At 35.0% G+C, this 23,066-nt stretch overlaps 2 protein-coding genes across 2 annotated transcripts in view; one reads left to right on the top strand and one right to left on the bottom strand.

Annotated features, from left to right (window-relative positions):
• Window positions 1-937: 937 nt before the first annotated feature.
• On the bottom strand, window positions 938-22,821 carry LOC143919960 (high affinity cationic amino acid transporter 1-like). Its single transcript, XM_077442584.1, has 14 exons — window positions 22,654-22,821; window positions 20,424-20,658; window positions 18,413-18,541; window positions 18,144-18,305; window positions 13,995-14,099; window positions 13,280-13,560; window positions 10,990-11,087; window positions 10,013-10,152; window positions 9,847-9,949; window positions 7,403-7,572; window positions 7,164-7,330; window positions 6,132-6,240; window positions 2,525-4,413; window positions 938-1,839 (listed from the first exon to the last, which is right to left on the bottom strand). The coding sequence occupies exons 2-13, from the start codon at window positions 20,656-20,658 to the stop codon at window positions 2,813-2,815; spliced, it is 3,300 nt and encodes a 1,099-aa protein (XP_077298710.1). The 5' UTR covers window positions 22,654-22,821; the 3' UTR covers window positions 938-1,839; window positions 2,525-2,812.
• The window catches only part of mip40 (Myb-interacting protein 40), a 237,704-nt gene continuing 221,813 nt past the window's right edge, over window positions 7,176-23,066 (top strand). Inside the window, exon 1 of the mRNA XM_077442636.1 lies at window positions 7,176-7,179. The gene's annotated coding sequence lies outside the window, so the exon portion shown is untranslated. The remainder of the gene's footprint in view (window positions 7,180-23,066) is intronic.

Genomic DNA, 23,066 nt, shown 5'->3' with positions numbered 1-23,066 from the left:
ACTTAGGCGATATCAAGACATTCTGGACGGAGCACTGCCAGTGCGTGTATCTCCTTAATCATCAATAAATGCTGTGACACGACTTTGGCCTTTTACTTGGATCCTCCACCCACCCCTACGCAACAGTATAAATTAATAGATAATTAAAAAAATATAACCTGCTCTAAGGTAAGTAGTTAGATTTGGAAAATCAAAGCAGACTATCATTGCGTGTACCAAATAGAATGACTAGATGTAATGAGCTCCTTTACATACCTAATACTTTTTCTAATTATGGAAGAAGCTCATTCATCTGGCGTGCAAGCTCCACCGTCAACACACTAATTTTAACAATTTCTATGTTTGACTTATTTAATATTAATGCTATACAAGCTAGAGTAATTATTGCAAATTTGTTTTTCGATGATTAATTTTATTGAAAATTTAAGATTGTGATTATGAATTTTTATTTTGATGTATTTATTTTGTCTTTTTGTCTTTTTGTTTTTTGTTATATATTATATTTTTTTTATTATTTCATAATTTTTATCATATTATTATTCTTATTATTTTGATATTTTTATTATACTGTTATTTCTATTTTTTTTTCTTTTTGTTTTCTTTAACTATCTTACTCTATTATCATTTTTGTTTCTTATTTTAAATGTTTGAGCTTTTCTTTTTTTTACCTATATGTGAAAATTATTAATGGTTTACTTAACATAATTATATTTTTTTACTATCAATCTATGTAACTTAATAAACTGTAAATTTTCCAAATAAATAAATAAAAAATAAATAAAATTTTTCTAACATTCTATTTCGTTATAATCCTTTTTTACTTTTTTCTCCGGTAAAAAAAAAAACAACAGAATACTTTCTAATGTAGTAAATATGTATGAAGTAATGATGAATGGAACATTCAATATAGAGGAATAATCAATTGTAAATAAAAATTAATTAAAATATATATTTTATTCGTATCACAGATTTTGGGATCTCACGTGGAAAACAATAAAATTTATCATACAAATAATACAACAACAAGTACAGAAATATGGTATAAATACTCTTGTAAAATCTAGGCAATTGACGAGGTCAAAAATCTACACTACGACATAATAAAACATAATATATTTTCCTTATTTTCCCAAAAAGTCGATATGAAATAATGACATACGTAGTATGACATACATACTCAAAATTTCAACTATCGAAACTGGTCTGTCGATTGGACGAACACTGAATCATTGAACACATCATTTTCAAACTATCCTAATGAACAATTCACTTTTGTATAATTTAACTCTAATACAAATCGACTAACTTCATAATATAATATGTATAATTAACAAATCGACATGCTAGGTACGTCATTTGAGATGATTTCTTTTGTTCAAAATTTAACTACGCATCGAATAAATAAATAAAAATTTTCAACTACATATGTATTTTATAATGTATTGCACCAACAGTAAGTTTCATATGATCGATATCATACAATACCAAAAATAATTATAAAACTATATAACTATGAATTTGATAAGCACGTTTAAATTGAATAATAAATTAAAATGGAATGAGTTTCCGATGAAAAAATTAGAAAAATTCCATTCATGAATAATATCAATATTAATTATTCAAACTAATAATTTCAAATGCGATTTTAAGCTGGTTTAAAAAAAAAACATTGTCTTTCATTTATTCACACGTAAAAAAGTGCGATTGCGATGATTATTCAATTTAAATAAATTTACGAAGAATCTATACATTGGTCCTCGGTGGATATCAGCACATAGTCATCGCCTCTATGGTTTGAATCATCATTACGGATACCGTATGCAAAGTACAATAAGAACCCTGAAAATAAAGCAGAATTGTTATAACAAACAGTATTTTCAATACCGAGCTCATACTACAGCAACACAACACAAAAGTGACATATCTATAAAGTTTTAAATTTTAAAATAGATAGTTACTTCAGAATTCCATATTAATTAGTAAGACTTGTGACTAATTAATTAATTAACCAGCAGAATAGACTAATGGTTAGAATATAATGCTTCAAGCAGAGGGGTCACAGGTTCAAATCCGACTGGTTTCTACTGGCCAGATCTTGGATTTGTGACTCAAGGTCGATCTTTCCTAAGAGAGTTTGCCAATTTATTCTGATTTTCATTGAAACAGTTCCAACAAATTGACAACCTTACCCATTTATCGCAAAATCTCGAGTTTTTAGCAATCTCGAATTTCACTGAATCGTTTAAAATGCTGCAAATTTACAAATTTTACCATAGATGTCTCTTTTGATGTTAATTGATATGTATTTATGTACTTTTTATAATACTGATAATATTTGTGTCAAATGTACTGGCCAGGAAGGCGCATTGGGGTTACCTATTAGACCTTCCTGGTATAAATTAAAGATTAAAAAAAAAACCATCAGTTATAATAAAGGTTTGTAAAATCATAGACATGTCACATTTGTCTTCTGAAAATGCAATATTATGAATAATTTCAATATGATTAAAACGCTCTCACCTACCGTATAGTTTAGTCGAGAAGAAAGGAGAGTTGTCTAAGTGCATAGGATGCAACGTGTTAGCCGTTAACCATAACCATAAAAAGCAAATACAATGTCAATAAATTAAATAGGTACAGAACGTATATAAAGTAAATAATAATATATAGTAAAAAAAAAATAGTAATAAGAGTAAAGCGAGTGCGGCCGACGTACAAACAAAACCATTATATAATATAATATATAGCATAAAGCTAAATTTGGTTTATTCTATATAAGAAAAATGTAAACTATGATGAACACAAACGACGATTATCTATTGTTTTGACTAACTTGAGGTAAATCGGCACGATTCATCGACTTAACTCTAGGTATATTGATGTTATAATTAACTTCAGTCTTTCCACCGTCTATTGACTCCCTTTTGGTTTGAAATTCAATAGACTTGAGTACGTTTTCGAAAATCGCACGCTGCATCTTCATAGTTCTGGTGAAATTTTCTTTCGTTTTTGGTTTAATGGCATCGTCGTCGACAACCAACTCCGGATCGCTCTCGTACCCGTTGTCTTCCTTCAGAGACTTGACCATGCTCTGTCTGGGCGCTTGAGCCTTGGGACCGCTCGCCAACACAGCCTCAAGCATCTTCTTAATATCATTCTTAGTCTTTGGCTTGTCGCTGTGATCGTAAGGCTCCTCGGGATTCTGCGCCACTTTGGCAACATCGCCTTGCCCGTTTAACTTATGAGATTCTCCGATCTTCTTCAACGGCTTATGATTCATTATGCTCAGCTTTAGAGCGTTCATCAGATCCGGCTCGCTACTGTGAGTCCGTTTCAGCTGCTGCTGCTGCTCAGACGTCGGTGCATTCTCCTGAACTATTGGATCTTTCGAAACGGTCTTTGTCAAATTCTTCCTCGGATTTATAGAGTAACCTCCATAGAAGTTGTTCAGCTTTTTGAGGAAATCCGTTCCGGGTTTTATCTCTGAGTCATCGACGCTCGCTTCTTGCTTTTCAACGCTTTCAATCAGACTCTCCGGCTTTGACTTCTTCAGATTGACGGTTTTGCTTTTGAATAGGGGCTTCGGATTTTGGAAGAATGTCTCGTCCATCGGTGGGGGCTTCGGAATGAAGATTGTTTCATCCATCGGAGGTGGCTTTGGAATGAAAATGACTTCGGTCGGTTCCGTTTCAGCCATCGCTACAGGTTCAATTTCACCATTGGGATCTTTGGAAGCAGTCAACTCGCCTCCGTCGATGTCTATCTCATTTTTCAACACATCAGTATCATCAGTTGTTTCAACGTCGGTGACAGGATCAGGATCAGTCGGTATTTCATTTTTACAAGTTTCATCCTCTCTGTGCACTAAAGCTACGACGTTTTGAACTGAAGTCTCGTCGACATTGTCGTCGATGTATAATTTATTATCGACGGCATCGGAATACACCGGAACGATATCCTCGACAGGTTCTGAGAATTCGAGCGAGTTTTCGCACGCTTCCTCCTCGTCTTTTATGACTTTATCTAGAAATTCTATAATTTCGACACTGTCATCTCTGGAGTCTTCGTTTTCGGTGGACGTTACTGCTTTTTCAGTTTCAACGTTGAAAACTTCACCGTCAGTATTGCCCGAGGTACTAGAAGGTACATTTCCATTCCGGAGTGTAATTAGAACTACTTCTCCTTGTTCAGTCAATTCCAAATTATTGTCCAACTCGGAATCACTCGGCGGGTCTACAACGACTTTGATCGAGTAATCAAAATCCATAGCTCGTTCTTGACATTCATTTAAATTTTCGAAGGCATAATTCAAATTGCCTTTCATATGACCATTTATTGAAGACTTTTGAGTATGAGCTATATAATTAGCTCCTCTGTCGTACACGCACAAGCTTATGAGGTACACTGGAATTCCTATTAAAAAGAGAATACATTTTTTAAATACCTTATGATTATTATTAAAAAAGGAAAAGAAGGATTATCTTTACACTAGTTTAAAATGTTACTTTCAATTTAGAAATAATTCATGCTTAGGTGAAATTTACGTGCAAGTGTAAGCGTATATACAAATATAACAAGCATATCCCACACCCAAATAATAATTGAACTCATACATATGTATATAGTACCATAGTAAAAAAATAAATCTTTACATTTCCAAGTATTGAAGACCATAGTAATTCCTAATCTATAACATTGTGGGATATCATATGGATTTTAAAAATAATCTTGTTTAACAATTGAGAGTAAAAAATACTATACAACGACCACTTATTGCATTTTACACACATATTGTGCAAGGATATGTAATAGAAGTGCATTGATCCATTGAGATATCTGGAATGTATCTTATTTACAATAGTATAATCCTATCAATTCAATTACACCATTCGGCTACATAAGAATCAATTCAATATTTCAAAAGTAGTGAATTGATCAACATAACCTCACTTCAACGAACCTAACCTACTAAATTACACTCAAACCTTAACCGTTTGCCCGCGGCCGTCTTCTATGGAAGCTTTGCGCGACAAGTCTGTAGCGCGGCTGTCTTGCATAGAATTTCTGAACTTTGCACGGGATTTTGAGCCTTATATGCGCCTATTTCAACTGTTTTAAGGTTCAAAATTGGTTGAATATATTACTGAGAGTTGAATGCCATCTATTCAATTTGCTTAAAATGAATATATACCAGTCAAAATTAGTTTTTTGTGGAACCATACTGAAACCTCGTTTATGTGACGTCACGTCTGTTGAACAATGGCGACGATACGTCTCAATTGTATGAAGAATGATTATTTGACAATAAAGCCAAAACTACGAGATATATTATGTATTTTATTGTTTAAAATAATACTTTATGTGTTAATTAACATATTTGGTTACTTGAGTAAATATTAAAATCTGTATTTAAGGTCGAAAACTCGATTGCCAAATTCGCGAAAAAGGTGCTGCGTACAGGACTTGTTCGCTATATTTATTGCCGCGGGCAAAGGCTTAACTAACTTTATTAATTTAATTATATGACTTTCAGTACATAAGTATCATAAACATAATTAGACGTCAGATGCGCTGTAAAATAAATATCATAAGAGGTTTATTCCATGTTCAAACTGAAATTAAATTGTAGAGATAGAAATATTTCGATTTCGGATACATTAACCTACAAAACTAACCTAATTTATTACTGAATAACAACAAACAATCACTCTATTCTATACAAACATGTACATAAATGAAATAAGTAACCTATTTCAAATTCTGCTCCTAGTATTCAATTCAATCCAATCCTATCCCTAACCTAACCTAATCAAATCTTACCTGAAAAATAAACAGTTCACAATATGTACATATGTATTTACAATTCAGACGTCTCTTTACAAAAGAAAAAAAAACACATCGCTCATACAAAATACAAATTGAATGAATCAAGTGTCATGCAACTTATCAAAAAGCCACGACGACGTAAGCAAAATTTTTTCAATAGCTTACAATTACATACATACGTACATTATATAAAGCTAAATCTTCTCATAACCATACACCATTGTATTGTTCATGCATATGTATTATATTAAGAATATTCGTGAACTACTTCGAGATAATCATCGAATATAAATAAAATTACAAACCAACGGCCATCCAAATTGCAAATCTAATCCAAGTATTGGCATCCAACATCAACATCAAATAAATGTTTATAAAAATGCTTACAGCGGGGAGCAACGGCACGAGCGGCACCTACGATGAATGAATATTACATACATAGCAAAATATAATATATATTATGTAACTATGTAACTATACAGAGTGGGATTGATATCATAAAAATAAATAATTTCATTGAAAAGTAAATATTCACTAGTACATATAGCAAGATGCTGTCACTCGGCATGCTGTCTCAAGCATTATCATTATTAATTATATTATATTATAAACAGATTCTTTAAGTATGTATGTATGTTACAGTCGAAGTGTATTTTCAGTTGTAATATATTCCAACTGACGTTTTAGGTCATTCATATTCGAATACAATTGAACTAGTTAAATATAACTCTACAAGCGCAAATACACTTTCAACAATGTGCGCCAGTTGTAATATAACAGTTGAGTTTTGACAGCTCTGATGCTTTTACAAATGCTTTAGAATTCAATTTCAATTACGAATAAAGATAATGAGTATTATATAACGATAGCTTTAAGAACGTGTTCAAAGCAAAAATGTGACTTTCCAACTCAATTTACAAGTCGAGTGACGTTTTCACGAAAACCTAACCTTTCCAACTAACCTGCTACCTACTTATAGTTGAATTGTATTTTCAGTTGTAATAAATTTGACCAGTTGGAATGTAATTCGCCATATGAATCAACTTACGTGGTTTAGACGGGATACATTCCAACTAAAAATATATTACAACTGAAAATACACTTCACATAAACGGTAGTTGGTACCGGGTTAGATGGAATATATTCCAACTAGTCGAAATATATTACAACTAGAAGATACACTTCAACTCTAACATACATATACACTCAACTGTGACAATATTTTCAAAAGATGACTTATATATTTACTTTTCTAATTAAAGTATTCGTTCTCATATTACAGATCGCCTAATTTTTTCCACTCCTCCCTGAATTTGTAAGTATGTATATATTTATACCTGAAACGACAATTCGGTTTTACTTTTGGGTTGCAATCCTATCAAAATAATTGTCACCAACATACAACAGCCGAACAGCGTTGTGATAACGATCGACCATATGGTTTTGTCGACTAAATAGGTCCACGAGTAAATCATACACAGTCCGAATGCGAAGCAAAATATAACTAAAAATTAAGAACACATTAGTCTAGTCGTAAATAAACTAATTACACAGTGACAAAATGATTTCTTCTTACAGTAAAACACGATCAGAAATCCGACAATGACTGCCGACAATTTTGTAGGGCTGCTGCGGCATGAGCAGTTGAAGAGTTGACGGAAGACTTCACCGCATGAATATTTCTTGTGATTAAGAATCGTGTTGAAGTTTTCATTTGTAACAGACATTTTGCTGTCGGTTTCGTATCTAAAATTAAAAAATATATTAATCGATTTTAGAATGTATATTTATAATGTTGTGTACGATAGTAGTAGTTCACCGAGAAGCAAATAAATAAAATATCCACAACCGAAGCATTTTACAATACAAAATCATTCACCAATGACGTGAAACAATAGCGTTACAGATAATATAATATAATATGGTCTCAACTTGTTTCATTTGCCGAGATAATTTATAAATATGTATGAGTTTTTCAGAAGCCAGATTTACTATAAATTTTTTTTTAAAATAGCATACATATATCAGGCATTCAGATTTTTTGGACATGTCTGATTTGTCATATCATTTTGACAAGAAAAATTTTCTGTTTCTAGCAGGGCTGTGGAGTCGTAGTTGGAGTCATGGAATCAGAGCATTACAAGCGAAGTCGGAGTCGCGATGGTAAAAAACCAACCGACTCCTTTTTATTATTTTTTTTAATCAATACTATTACGGTATACGTCAACTAGTCTCTAATTTTATTGAAGTAAATCAACAAATAAATTGAAATTTAATAATTTCTTTATTAAAATCATGAATTAAAATTACATTGTAGATAAAATCGTTGAAGTGCACATATTTTGATGTGTTCTGGCCAAAATCGATGTTTCCTCCGTCTCATAAATTTTTTTATTCTCATTTTTGTTTCAATAAATTTATTCGTTTATGTATGAAATTAATACACATACACTATAAATGTTCTTACTTTTTATTTATACCTATTTCATTACCAATCATCATATGTTTTTCTTTTAATGTGACGACTTGGAGTTGATCGGTAAAGTCACTATGGCAAATTTGTAAATAAATAAATAAATATATAATATATCACTATTCTGTCTATCTGTCTGTCTGAGATAACGCTGGCCGTACTATAATAGTCGTTTTGAGTCAACATTTATATGTACGTCACAGCTAAACCATTGCCAAAACGTATATACGCATATAATGACAAAAGAAAAAGCTTCTACATTATATATACTTTTCGATACCAATGTTTCCTCTAGGCAAATATTGAAAATTTATTTAATTAATTAATATTTCTATCGGTGTTTTATATTGTATATATGTAGGTAGGTAGGCAGTTTTTACAATTTTCTTTCATATTAAACAAATATAAATATTAAATTAAATATATTTAAAAGGTATTTGAACAAAATTTGACCGCGTACGGATCGAACACATGACCGACGACACATTTCTTTTAATTTTTTTTTTATTTAACACGTTCAACCCGGCGTGTACCACCGGTGGCCACGCGGTTAGTGCTATAGCAGACTATAATTTTAATTGTAATTGAGCACCCCAACACTAAAATTCCTATAAAGCTCTAAAGATTTAGGGACAACTCATTATATAAAGTGATTTAATGCTGTCACGCGTAATTGGGTGCCGATACGCGTGACAGTGCTGCCACACGGGCAAATGTATGAAATCATGCGCCGGGCTGAATGTGTTAATAACTTAATATGCCTACACCCATGCGATGATATTTCATCGGGTACAACACTAGTAATTCAACAAATCGGGTTACATGTCAATTTTTTGTGATATTTTATTTTTAATACCTTTAATTTTTATATTTTGAAAATCGCTATTATTTTTACATACCTCCTTTACGTTTCACTTACGATTATTACTACTAAAAATATTACACGTTCGCGAGAAAAGTCTATCTTACTAAAATGGTTCAAGTTGGAGTCGAAATCGGAATCGGAGTTGAATAATAAAATAAAGTCGGTAAATTTTGATTCCGACTCCACAGCCCTGGTTTCTACATATAAATGTCGTTTCTGAAAAATTCAAATAAAACATACTTAAAAGCTGTCTTTTTTATTAAGAGAGTATGAAAGAGAAATCGCTTCTCATCATTGGTTAATTTTTCAATGCGATCATTCTTTTGAATATCTATGTACATAACTCATAATCGAACGTGTCACATAGCTTATTCCATACTTTCTTCATAAAAACAACATATTATGTGTTCATATTGACAGCGGTGATTTTTACAACATACCGATGTTTTAATTTTCCACGGGACTCGTTTCCATCACCTGTGCGAAGTAACGAACAAGATTCATCATCACCGAACGAAGAATCATCCTCATAAGTGTAACTTATTTATAAAAACAAAACAAACACTACACAAAACAAACTCATATACACAAAAAAAAACAATACAAAACAAATGCAAGCGACAACATAAAATTAGCTCAATTTTCAATATAATCTACAGGAAAAAAATCATCAACTACAAACCGAAGCAACAAAACGCATGCAGCGACTATCGTATATGCCATCAATGTACCGATCGACATCATATTGACCAAGTGCCTTAATTCGAACAGGCCGGCCATTGTTCCTTAAATTGAAAAACACGTTAAAAAACTCATTCCACATTTATCATTGACCGTTCGTGACGTACCTGTTATCAGCGATGCAAACAGCGTTCCGATGATGGGTGTCTTAAAGCGGGGATGCACACGTCCGAGGAAGCGAAATATCAAACCGTCCGAAGCCATGGCATATAAAATTCGGGGAAGCGGAAACATAGCCCCAAACAGACTGAAAGAATAAAAACAAAAAAATTAGTACATTTCCCTTTATATGTAAATAAATTAACACAATTTATAGATGTGGGCCATTTATATTTAAAAATTAATACTATTAATCGCGATACCACATCTAAGTGGTCAACTACATATACATATATATGTATGTAGTATGGCCCAGGCCAATAACTGTTACCACACATTTTATTTATTATTTATTTTTACATAGATATATACCAGGAAGCCTAACAGATAAACCCCAATGCGCCTTCCTAGACAATTAATTACAAACATTGCAGCAAATCTGATTCAAGTATGATCTCGTCATAGACAAAGGATAACCTCGAGCTCCCGAAAGCAGGATGACATCACTCAACCAGTATATAATCCAGAGCATCATCATTCAATCCCGTGGGTCGAGCACGATTGAAAATAATTTATTCAGAGTATTATCTGATCAGACTTGGATATTTGTGACTCCATCCATCCATCGTTCCCTATCAGAGTTTGGCAATATATCTGATTTTATTGTTCATAATTAAATTGGCAAATTGCCCCACTATGTCACCACTATTTTAATATGATTTCATAATTTATAATCTATAAAATTTATATATGTACAAGTTTAACCCTTTGAGTACTGACGTCTTTTCTGTTGAAAGCCCACCACGCTGAATAATATTCTTATTTATTTTTTACATACTCAAAAAACAACGACTATCGGCGTATTTCAGGAAAAGTTGGAAAAGTTCAGTTGGAAAAACACCGAGCCATACTGCTGGCGATTCAACTTTAGCTACTCTTCATACCTACATGTTCTTCTAGGATATATCTTAAAACATAACCTCACCTAGCGAAAAGACCAAATATTCCACCGATGGCTACGATCCACTTGGCCCATATCCAACCAACGTGTTCAAAAGCAAATGGTATAGGTGCGTCTGAATTCTGAAATGATTAAATTTTCATATTTGTAATATATGCTATATACAGCTGTATATATACATTGCGAAGTTTAGTACTTTGAAATTAAAATGATACAAAATGGATGAATTGATAAATATAACTAAATATGTGACTGTACGACATGTTTTGTCATGAGTTTGAGTCGCCATCCTGTGAGTTGGGACCGATTCACCCATGTCGCTGGCTACTACTTTACTTCCTTCCCACCCGTCATATTAAACGGACGTGTTTTCAACAATACCGCCATTTCATTCCTTTCTCGCCTATATATGTAACTGTGAGGTCATTAGGGCAATGGAAAATAGCAATAAACGTTCCAACAGTGCTGAATGCAAGAAAGCAAAACAAAAAAAGGTTTTTTACGAAGTTAACAATACATACAACTGTTACGTATACTAAAAAGAGTCGCCGGTTAAGTGCAATCGGATTAAGCCGAGGCGCATCTCTGACACTGTGCACCCGTTATAATTGGTTTCAAGAATTATATCTAGACTCTAAGTACATGTAGGCTAAACAATGGCCGCTATTGGTCCCTTCTCAGAAGTGACCAATACCGTGGTACCGTGGGACCGAATGTCATGGGGATACATATCCGAGTACGTGACCATAACAATAGGCAAACAAATCAGACGTCGAAGATGACCTGAGAGGCCTGCCCCTTATAAGGCGGTACTTAGGCGATATCAAGACATTCTGGACGGAACACTGGCGGTGCGTGTATCTCCTTAATCATCAATAAATGCTGTGACACGACTTTGGCCTTTTACTTGGATCCTCCACCCACCCCTACGCAACACAACTATGAATTGAAGGGTTCGGCAGTGAATAATAGTAAACGCAAAATTATTAAATTGAGTGTTTCGTGTAAAAAAGGGTGAAACCATTACTACAGAAATTTTTAAATTGTTCCAAATTCTTTCAAATGATGGCCGTGATATCTTGGATTACTCATAGCGCCATTTATACCCAAATGCACGTAATTAACATCTTCAAAAGTGACAAATGTCGCTTACCATTATTTTCCGCGAGGCCTCCAATTCAACATTAAACTTCGATGCTAATTATAAAATAAACGCTAAATTTAAACTTATTAACTATCATAGAGTGGTTAAGATTAAAAAACGTATAGTAAATCGGACTCAAACTTCTCATTGATTGTCAAATCAAATGACGTTAAATGTGACGCTATTACACCTACCTTAATAGTCATGAATTTATTAGAAGTTGGTCATTCATGCCAAATTACGGTGGATCTATATGTAATACCATCATAATTATAGATTATATATGGGCAATCTCTTTAAAGCACTTGGTAGATCATAATCACCATCTGGTGCTTAAGAGCCCGGCCACCGGGTGACTTTGTTGCACGACCAGATCAAATGTATGCAGTTGTATGGAGCATGCCACACCAAGCAACTCACTGGTTACTCAAGTCATAAAGTCACCCGATCAGCGAGATCGGTCTGATCATGGTGATTTCATTACTTGAGCAACCGTCGAGATCTCACAAAATGAGCATTGTATTGAAGGGTGTCACACTTGGTGATTGGTTGCCGGCGGCCCCAGTGAAAAAACTATGAACACATGTGACTGTACCGTCACGTATTGAACTCTAATAGGTTGAACTCTATTAGTGAGCGAATTCTTGGTCGCTTCTGTCTTCTGTTTGGGCCTGATGAACTATCTATTGGTGACCAAGAGTGGGCAGCTACGCTTAGGCAATAAAGTCACTCGCAAGTCGACCGGTGTGGCCCGGCTCTTATTGATGATTTTATGAGTGATACGAATTTATGTGGTGCGCATGCGCGCTTTATGTGTTCATACGTTGTTGTTTGTTTTGTACTTGGTTATGTACAGTGTGGTTTTTTTATTAGAACAGTGATGTGCGGTTGTTCAACAACTGTCTCGTTCTTCGACGAAACTGTTACTTTTAGACTGTATTCGTTGGGGGGGGGTGGCCTCATGTTGAGGGCTTTAAGGTTCAAATTCCTTGACCTTTAAAGCAGGCCTTGTATGTGGTGCGTAGTTTGTGTATTCACCGGCAAGCACTGCCATTTGAAATGCCAGTGGGGCTTACTGATTAGTATTTTGAACAGTCTGGGTCCGATTTACCACTTGTTTGGGCCTGATGAACTATCACTATATTGCGACGGCCTCGCTCGAAACCTTACCTGTAGATAGTAAGGAACCATCAGCGTAAGTATGGCCGACACGCCAAAGTACGAAAGGAATATAATGATCAACGATGATATTATCGACAACGGTATGGCTCGTTTCGGGTTCTGAACTTCCTCGCCGGTCGTGGCTATGCAGTCGAATCCAACGAAGCCGAAGAAACAGGTAGCCGCACCCTTCAATGTGCCGGAAAATCCGAAGGGGAAAAATCCTCCCTTTCCTCCATTGTCAGCGGGTTTAAGTTCCTCTCCAAGAATGTACCAATTATCAATATCGGCTACAAATAATAAAAAATGTATTGTTATTATTATATACTACAATTAAAGTGCATATGTGAGGGTACAGATCGAGAATATTCTACTAATTATGAATATGTATATCATTGTGATTGTTTCAGAGATTTCCCGTTAAAGTTCTATTCATACTATTCAGCACTTCACGACTACAGCCATAGAAATGTTATAATAATAGAAGTGGCTTTAGGCGTCATATTGTTGTCAAGTGACGAATGTCCACAGACCTTTTCAAATAATCTTAGCGTCAGACGTATTTGATGCTTGGTGCTCGACGTATGTCCGATAAAAACTTCTGTTTTTTTATATTACTCGCAAGATGGGCAAGTGCACAATGCCGGTACGTTCTGTGCTAATATGAATAGACCGTAACACGGTGAAAGTCTCTGAACCAGAACCTAAAATTGACTCTACATACCTGCAAAAGCTCCAGCTGCAATGACGAAAATCACAACCGCCAAATTCAAAACGGTGAAAATATTATTGATAATAGACGACTCTTTCATTCCAAAGGCGAGAGCAACTGCAAAAAAATGAGAATTTGTAAATAAATAGGAGCAGAAATTCAATCAACCGTGTGTAGGCGGAGTAGGAAGTGTTGACCGTATCCCAGCCTAACGAAACACTGTTGTGCTTGTTTTAAGTTGTTTTATTGTTTGCCTAAATATTGTACAAGTGTATTAGAATATTTGGGAAAGTTTTCTTGAAGCGGCTATTGGCTGTTGACTTGGTGTCGTGATGGCCGCTGGATCTGCAATGTGTCGTTGCTCTGGATCCGGCTATGTTCAGATGTCTCTGGATATGGCAGTGTGTTGCTGGCTCGGCATTCGGCTATGTTCAGAAGGTCTCTGGATGCGGCAGTGTGTTGCTGGCTCGTTCGGCTGGTCCGCTGCTGTGTGTCGGCGCTTGTTGCTGTGGGTCGACTGAAGTTGTTTGGGGTGGACCTCCTTTTATATTGTTTTTGGGCATCACGTGACTCGTTGCAGATGGTGTTTATGCGTGTGCGAGGAATGTGTTTTTGTCGATTAGGGTGGACGTTTCTCGAACGTTTGGCGACGTTCCACTCGATTTAGTTTAATGGCTGCAGGTGTTCTTCGACCGGTGTTGTTCCGCTCGACTTGTAGGGGTGGAACTTGCTAGAATGTTTGGCGATTGATTCCAAGAAGTGCACGTGGTGTTTACGTGTGCGAGTTATGCGAGGAATGTGGTTTGTTGTTGTGGAATATGCTCGAATGTTTGGCGTCGTTCCACTCGATTTAGTTTAATGGATGCAGGTGTTCTTTCGTTCTGCATGGGTTGTTGGGGTGGACGTTTCTCGAATGTTTGGCGTCGTTCCACTCGATTTAGTTTAATGGCTGCAGGTGTTCTTTCGTTCTGCATGGGTTGTTGGGGTGGACGTTTCTCGAATGTTTCGATGACGATGACGATTACGAGATTCCTACACGTGTATCTATGACTTCGTGATTTAAAATTTAAATGTATGTATGTATGTTTGTGGATATGTGGCGGACGCGTTGACCAATCGTGTCGAGGAGACGCGGGGAAGTGGGGGGGTGTGCAGCGTCTGGCATATTCTCTTGATATTGAGCGCCGAGCAACGGATGACGTTGCCATCAGATGCGCTGCGCGGGAGCGTACACACATACACACATACACGAAGACACACACACACATACATTCATTCATCATTTCGAACGGGTTGGATCGGTGATCGTGTAATGGGCGCACTCAACGTGCGCGCGCGCGCCTATAAATTACCTTAAAGTATGTTTATAAATAGCATATAACTTTAATTTAATTCGTGTATCAATTCCTTTCCGAAATCAAATAATAAAATACAAAGTAGCGAATGTCTTGCATCTACAGCCAGCACCAATATATAAAAACCAGATTCAAATACAAACAGCATTGTGAAGCCTAAATGGAAGAGAGAAGATCAAGATTCCACTTATACGTCACAATCAATTACGAAAATAATGTTGAGCGCAAGCTACCAGACAAATTGGTTAAAATAATCTCCAATAACCTACGCTCACTGAGGTGGAAAATATCACACCCAGGCAACTCAGCAACGATTTCACTGAGAAGTCGGATAGCTCTTGGAATAGGAGCCGTTCGATAACACTGTTCGACAAATGACGACTTTTAAAATGTTTCAGAGACGGGATATAACTTTTCTTATAGATCTATGCCCAGTGAACACGAATCTGGTAATAAAAAGTGTTGATTGGCTCGAGATTCGGAGATATATGTGTTTTTTAAATCGCGCGATTTTTCTATATCTTGGTGTTGTTCGGTCGATTTCTCAAAATATGTTAATTTTCTGTTCAAAATGAATATTGGAATCTACAGTCGGGTATTTTATCTTTCATTTGTAGTACTTTTTAACTTTCAAATCTCTCTAAGTAGTCGTCCAGTTCAAATCAAAAGTCAAAATTACGTATTTTCACTTGGGATTTTTTCCCACTGTTAATACTATATTATATTGAGTATTTTCTATCGAAACATGTTTATTAGGATAGTGTTCTGGCCACACTATTTTTTGATTTCGTTTATTGATAACTGGCTTACCCCGATAAAATAAACGAATTTTTGTTATTAATCCACAAGAATAGTCGAAATATGATTTTTCTAAGTGGAATTTTATTTAATTCTCATATAAAGATAATTTAATATATTATCTCTATTAATTCAATTCAGATTCGTGTCAATACGAGTAAACACTAGTACGAGCTTTTTGCTCGCAATTTTACCGATTTAAAGTTCAGCACACTTCCAGTTAACCCTTTTAAACGAAAACAAAAAATAGTGTGATCATAACACTATCCTAATAAACATGTTTCAATAGAAAATACTCAATATAATATAGAATTAACAGTGGGAAAAAATCCCAAGTGAAAATACGTAATTTTGACTTTTGATTTGAACTGGACGACTACTTAGAGAGATTTGAAAGCTGAAAAGTACTACAAATGAAAGATAAAATACCCGACTGTAGATTCCAACATTTATTTTGAACAGAAAATTAGCAGATTTTGAGAAATCGACAGAACAACACCAAGATATAGAAAAATCGCGCGATTTAAAAAACACATATATCTCCGAATCTCGAGCCAATCAACACTTTTTATTACCAGATTCGTGTTCACTGGGCATAGATCTATAAGAAAAGTCATATCTCGTCTCTGAAACATTTTTCGTGTCGAACAGTGTAATTTTTTTTTTTTTTTTTTAATTTATACCAGGAATATCTAACAGGTATCCCCAATGCACCTTCCTGGCCAGAAACATTATTCATTTGATACTATGTAGTATAATACAAAGTAAATACATATCAATTTACATCTACAGAGACATCTATGGTTAAATTTATAAATTTGGAGCATTTTATACAATCCAGCGAAATTCGAGATTGCTGAAAACTCGAGATTTTGCGAGAAAATGGCTAAGGTTGCCAATTTGTTGGAACTGTTTCAATGAAAATCAGATAAATCGGCAAAATCTGATAGGAAACGATCGACCTGAAGTCACATATCCAAGGTCTGGCCAGCAGAAACCAGTGAGATTTGAACCCATGACCACTATGTTCAATTTGAAATTCCAGGACATTTCTTGTCTAACTAGGATCTTAGACGTAGACTTGCATTCAATAATAATGATCTAAACATTCAAACAATTACTTTATTGCCCTTGCAGATTCCAGATACACTTAAGAAGAAAGAGGACTCCTTCATATCGAGACCAACTCCAAATTTCTCCTTAGAAATGTTACTACTTATAAAGTCAACTGCATCACGGTAGACATTTTATCGAGCATATTTAACCTTCAACCGAAGACGATGAATTCAGCTCGGGATCTCTTGATCGAATCAAATCAAAGCATTATCAAGTCCAAGTACGATTGGTATTTGATGTTCTGTGAACATTGAAGTAGAATGGGTTGAAGCGCTCTTAGCTTCCAAAAATGTTGCTACAAAAACTCCGTGCAAACGGACATTTCGGCTGTTTTGCTCAGTTGATTGTTAAACTCTGTAGCAGTAGGATCTCTTTAAAATAGGCTCTACTAGTGAAATTGTGTGGTAGTATTAGTTCGACAAAGTCCGAACATCTGTATGTGCCCGTGCGTCCCTGAACGTCAAGGGACGATCACTTCCACGATTTTTTTTTCCTCACTCTTTTGTCTCTCTTCTGACTTTCCGTCTCTCTCTTCGATGGCTCGCTTTTAAGCGATACTTTTGTTAGGAATGACTATTCTATACATTATACTTCAATATCTCTGAAGGAATCCAGATGCTGAAAACTAGAGATTTTGCAAGAAAATGGGTAAGGTTGCCAATTTGTTGGAACCGTTTCAATAAAAATCAGATAAATTTCGCAAACCCTGATAGGAAACGATCAAACTAGAGTCACAAATCCAAGATTTGAACCCGTGATCACTCTGTTCAAAGCATTATATGATAACCAGTAGTATATTCTGCTGGTTAATGAACTGTGCAGGCAGGAGGTACAACCATCAAATGATGAACACTAGTAAATATATGAAAATGTATATGTAAATAACACTCACTGCCAATCAAAAACGCAAGTCCAAATGCGAGTATATCGAAGTACTCCGATACGATATTGAAATTTCCATATATCGGCATGGCATCCTTAAAACTATTCTTCAGCGTGTTGTTGAGAAGTGAATCCAAATAGAGGCTGATTCCACGGGCAACGCTGGCAGATCCTTCATACATAAATAAAAACGAAAAAATAATACATATGTATATTAAACATAAATACTCATAATAATAATATATTATTATAGCACCAGTGCATATATCAATATGTTACCTATTACGTATTCCAATATAAGATTCCAGCCGATAACGAAAGCAATCAATTCGCCGACGCACACATAGCTGTAAATGTACGCGGAACCGGCCCTCGGCAATTTTGCACCAAATTCTGCATAGCATAAACCTGAAACATTCCAATTGATTATTACAACACACTATAAATATAGTCTCTGGTGTCAGTTGCAACGATCGCGTTAATTACAACACTTCACAACAATGTTATCGATGTATTAGATCTTTTAAGTTTTGATAAAGTGTGTATGTTTGTTGAAGAAGACGTGTCGAAATTGGAACAAAAGTGGTTACCAAAGTTAGCCCTTTGAATCCGATCGGCGTTTGCCAACAAGTCCATGGGCCTGAAAGACGCTGATGGCCGTTGTATTTTGTCAAGTACCAACTACTCAACGAATAAAACATGTCAAACAATAAAGTATCATCGGTACAAATAGTTGCTTGCAATTGTATTTTAATAAAATATTGCTGAAACGTGACTCAACACTGAATATTTAATAAAAAATCTTCTCTAACATTCGATGAAAGTTCTTCTTCAACACATGTTGACGAAAAACTTATATAAAACACCTTTTACATACTTTCACCATATAAATACTTCAAGAATTGTAAATAGGTTTTTGAGCTCTTTTTCCTATTATGCTGTACATTAACATTAGAATAATATAATACTATGATTACTAACCAAATAAAATAAAATTGTAAAATAGAAAATGATCCGTAGATCAGTAGCTATTATAATAGATATAAGATGTATTGTGAACATAATTTCCTAATAATAAAAAGCATTTAAAAAAATATATCATCATCATTTGCAGCCACTCGCCATCCACTGCTGGATGAAGGCCTCTCCAACACGCTTCCACCCGTCTCTGTTTTGCGCAACACTCATCCATCTCACCCCGCACATTTTCCTAATTTCGTTCACCCATCTTCCTTGCGGTCTTCCTTTTACCCTTTTGCATTCTCTCGGGTACCATTCAACCACTTCTTTTGTCCACCTTTCGTCCATCCTCCTAGCTACATGACCCGCCCATTGCCATTTCAATCTCTTCACTCTATCCACTATGTCCACTACTCTTGTCATACTTCTCACCCACGTGTTCCGCTTTCTGTCTTTCCTCGTTATGCCAAGCATACAGCGCTCCATACTTCTTTGAGTGCATTGGATTTTATGTAGCATCTTGGTGTTCAGTGTCCAAGTTTCACATCCATACGTCATCACTGGCAAAACGCATTGATCAAAGATCTTTTTCTTCAGACAGAGTGGCATTTTTGATTTAAAAACAGCATTCATCCGTCCAAATGCACTCCATCCTAATTTCATACGTCTCTTTATCTCTTCATCTTTACTACCAGACATGTCAATTATTTGACCTAAATATAAATAATTATTTACTACTTCTACTGGTTTATCATCTAATGGGATGCTATCAGGCATGCAATAACTATTGAACATTAGTTTGGTCTTATCTACGTTAATTTTTAATCCTACTTTTCTACTTTCCCTGTCCAGCTGTGTTAGTCTGTTAAGTAGTTCAGCTGCATCACGAGCTATTAAAACTATATCGTCTGCGAACCGAAGGTGACTCAAGAAACGACCGTTGATGCTTACTCCGGCTGTGTCCCACTCCAAGTTCCTGAAAACTCCCTCAAGCACCGCATTGAATAACTTGGGCGAGATTGTAGCATAGGAAAAGGAGTAAGACAAGGAGATAAAAAAAAAAAATATATATATATATATATATATATATATATATATATATATATAAATACTTCCAGGCCGTACCTGGTTACGGTAATACTGGTATTATAATCCTTATACCTGTCGTTATTATGTTTTTATTTCATGTAATTTTAACGCTACACATATGTATATGCAAATGTACAGTTATATAGAAGTACAAAACAAGGCTATTATTAATAGTAATATTTATTTATTAAGTTCGTAGAGTATTCCTAATGCACGACAATGTTCAAAATAATAAACATACCTGCAAAAACAGAAGCTATGGCGGCCAGAAGAAACGATATGACGACCGAGGGCCCGGCAGACTCTTTAGCGACATGTCCGGCCAGGACATAGACTCCGACGCCGAGTGTGCTACCGACGCCGAGAGCTGTCAGATCTCCCGTCGTCAGAACCCTGGAGAGTTGCGAACTCTCTATCGACGAGTCCTCCAACACTTTCCGCCGTGTTAAAACACGCCACATATCGCAAAAACCCATCTGAAATTGTGCATTAATAAAAAATCTGCGTTACGGTATACAATCGAGGTAATTAAAAAATACAATAGATCGTAATCGGTTGATTCATTTCGGTATAATAGCTCGTGAATCAGTCAATTTATCACATGCAAAGTCGTTTGAAATAGATAATTGATGTACCTAGAATGCATTTACGTACTATAATAATTCATATATTTAATATGTATCACCGGTGTCAATAATGTTATACTATGTGTGTATTTGAAGTTTCAATAGAATAGTCAGCATAGTAGATCGAGTGAAGAATTAGAAATAGCAATGTAGTTAGAAAAAATGATGTAAATGTGGGGTTAACCCTTTGAATACTGACCAACGCAGATCGGCGTTTTGCCAACAAGTCCATGGGCCTGTAAAACGCCAATAGGCGTTGTATTTTGAGCATGTGCAAAGTAAACAAGAATACTACCCGCTAAGCCTTTCCAGGTAGCATTGAAAAAAAAATACATTGAACATGGGTCCGTGTCATTAATTTGTCAACGTTTATAAAGACTGGTTTACACCTGAATTTATGAATTTATAACCATAGCAGAATTTCTCGATGGAAATCCCTAACTGCTGATTATTTTAGATTGTGGCTTGGCATTTAGATTGTGAGCATTACATTTTAACAACAATGAAGAAGATGGAACTAGTTTTGGAAAAATATATTCATTAATAGACTTCTTTTGCTTATTTCATATTGTTGCAAGATATAATAGAGAGTCTAAACACACCTTTACAAAACTCGAAATCCTCGGCGATAGTTATCTAGGGTTTGTTTGGATTAGCTACAATTTTTATACCTGCTTTCTATTAGATTTCTAAATAATTCTAGTTGGAAATGAAGGCGAAATTTTCAGCGTGGCGGGCTTTCAACAGAAAAGACGTCAGCACTCAAAGGGTTAATGGATGAGTGTTTTACAGAACGAAGAAGAGCGGGTATCGTCTAACAGTGGATGAACAGTTACAAATGATGATATGAAGTCGAACTTGGTTAATACGAACACAACTGTAGCGAGATCTAAGTTGTTATGAAGAAAAAGCCACATCGTTTGGGTTCAACTGTTTTCCCATGTACATAATTGCTCAACTATATGAGTAATATTTGTATAACATATGCGTATTCTTATACCATACAAATTTTGGGATAAGAAATTTAAAAAAAAAACTATTTGAAACTATGGAGACAGCAGACTTCTAGTAATTAATACGAGCATATTAATACTAATTAAGTGTGAATATATGTATTAATCCAATTTATTACACAACATATTATAGATTAAATTCTGTACAATCTTTCAATACTATTTAATATAATATATGTATGATAACAATTCTTCCATATAACATTTATTTACTAGCAAATATATAATACATGGCTTCACCTGAGCAAAGACTCATCAATGGTCACGATTTAATCGCTTGCATATGTACTGTATATGCTTTTATTTCGACTGGCTGATATCCACTAGACAAACCATATTTATACAATGATAAAAATGTAAAATAAAAAATATGCACAAGATTACCTTTTCTGTGCGATATTTTGATTTTCAAACTTCATTAATTATGATAAAAAAAAATCACGCGTTATCAAATAATGAATCACAAACGGAATATAATGCACAGGTACGCTGTACTCTAAGCTAACACAATACAGATCATATAACGTGAGCAAATACCGTTGCCGTGTTTCATATAAATACAGATAAAAACCCGTTTCGATACGTCGAAATTGCTCTCGACATTCCAAGATGTTGTTTCACAGATAAGAAAACCGTACGCGAAAGATTAGATAACAAAGGTTTGTATTAATAATTAATATTACAATATTAAAACCCAGCACGATTTACATATACTTGATTTGCAATCTTCGAGTGCACTCGACTTTACGCAGTCGCGAATCCGCATATCGTTAACGTATATATGTACATATGTTACGTTTTGAGGTTATAAAACTTTTTGAAACTTACTCACTTTCGGTTATGTTATGGAAAAACTTAATCGTAAGTTACTTTACAGTTGCGCATCGTATCTTACACCGTTAATAAGTCTAATTTTGAAACCAACAATGCAATATTGGAAAGTTCAAATGCAACTGACGTCTAGTTTGACAGCTCCCATCTGATACAAACTTTTATCGATGGAATTAACACTTCGTTCCACGGCCATGTGTGAATTTGACATTTTAGTTTGTGCAATCAAATTTCAATAACTTTCCCTCGTTATATAAATTCCCCAAATTAGTGTGTAGAATCTATTACTGTTGATATATAAACATATAGATATTCTAAAATGTGAAAAAAATATATATGAAATCGGTAAATGGACTATTAGTCATATGTGAACCAGTCACAGGACAACCGGTCACACGTGATCACCCGTCACAC

Source organism: Arctopsyche grandis, chromosome 12, assembly GCF_051622035.1.
Source record: "Arctopsyche grandis isolate Sample6627 chromosome 12, ASM5162203v2, whole genome shotgun sequence".
NCBI classification, from domain to species: Eukaryota; Metazoa; Arthropoda; class Insecta; order Trichoptera; family Hydropsychidae; genus Arctopsyche; species Arctopsyche grandis.
This window is presented reverse-complemented; position numbering and strand designations above follow the sequence as displayed.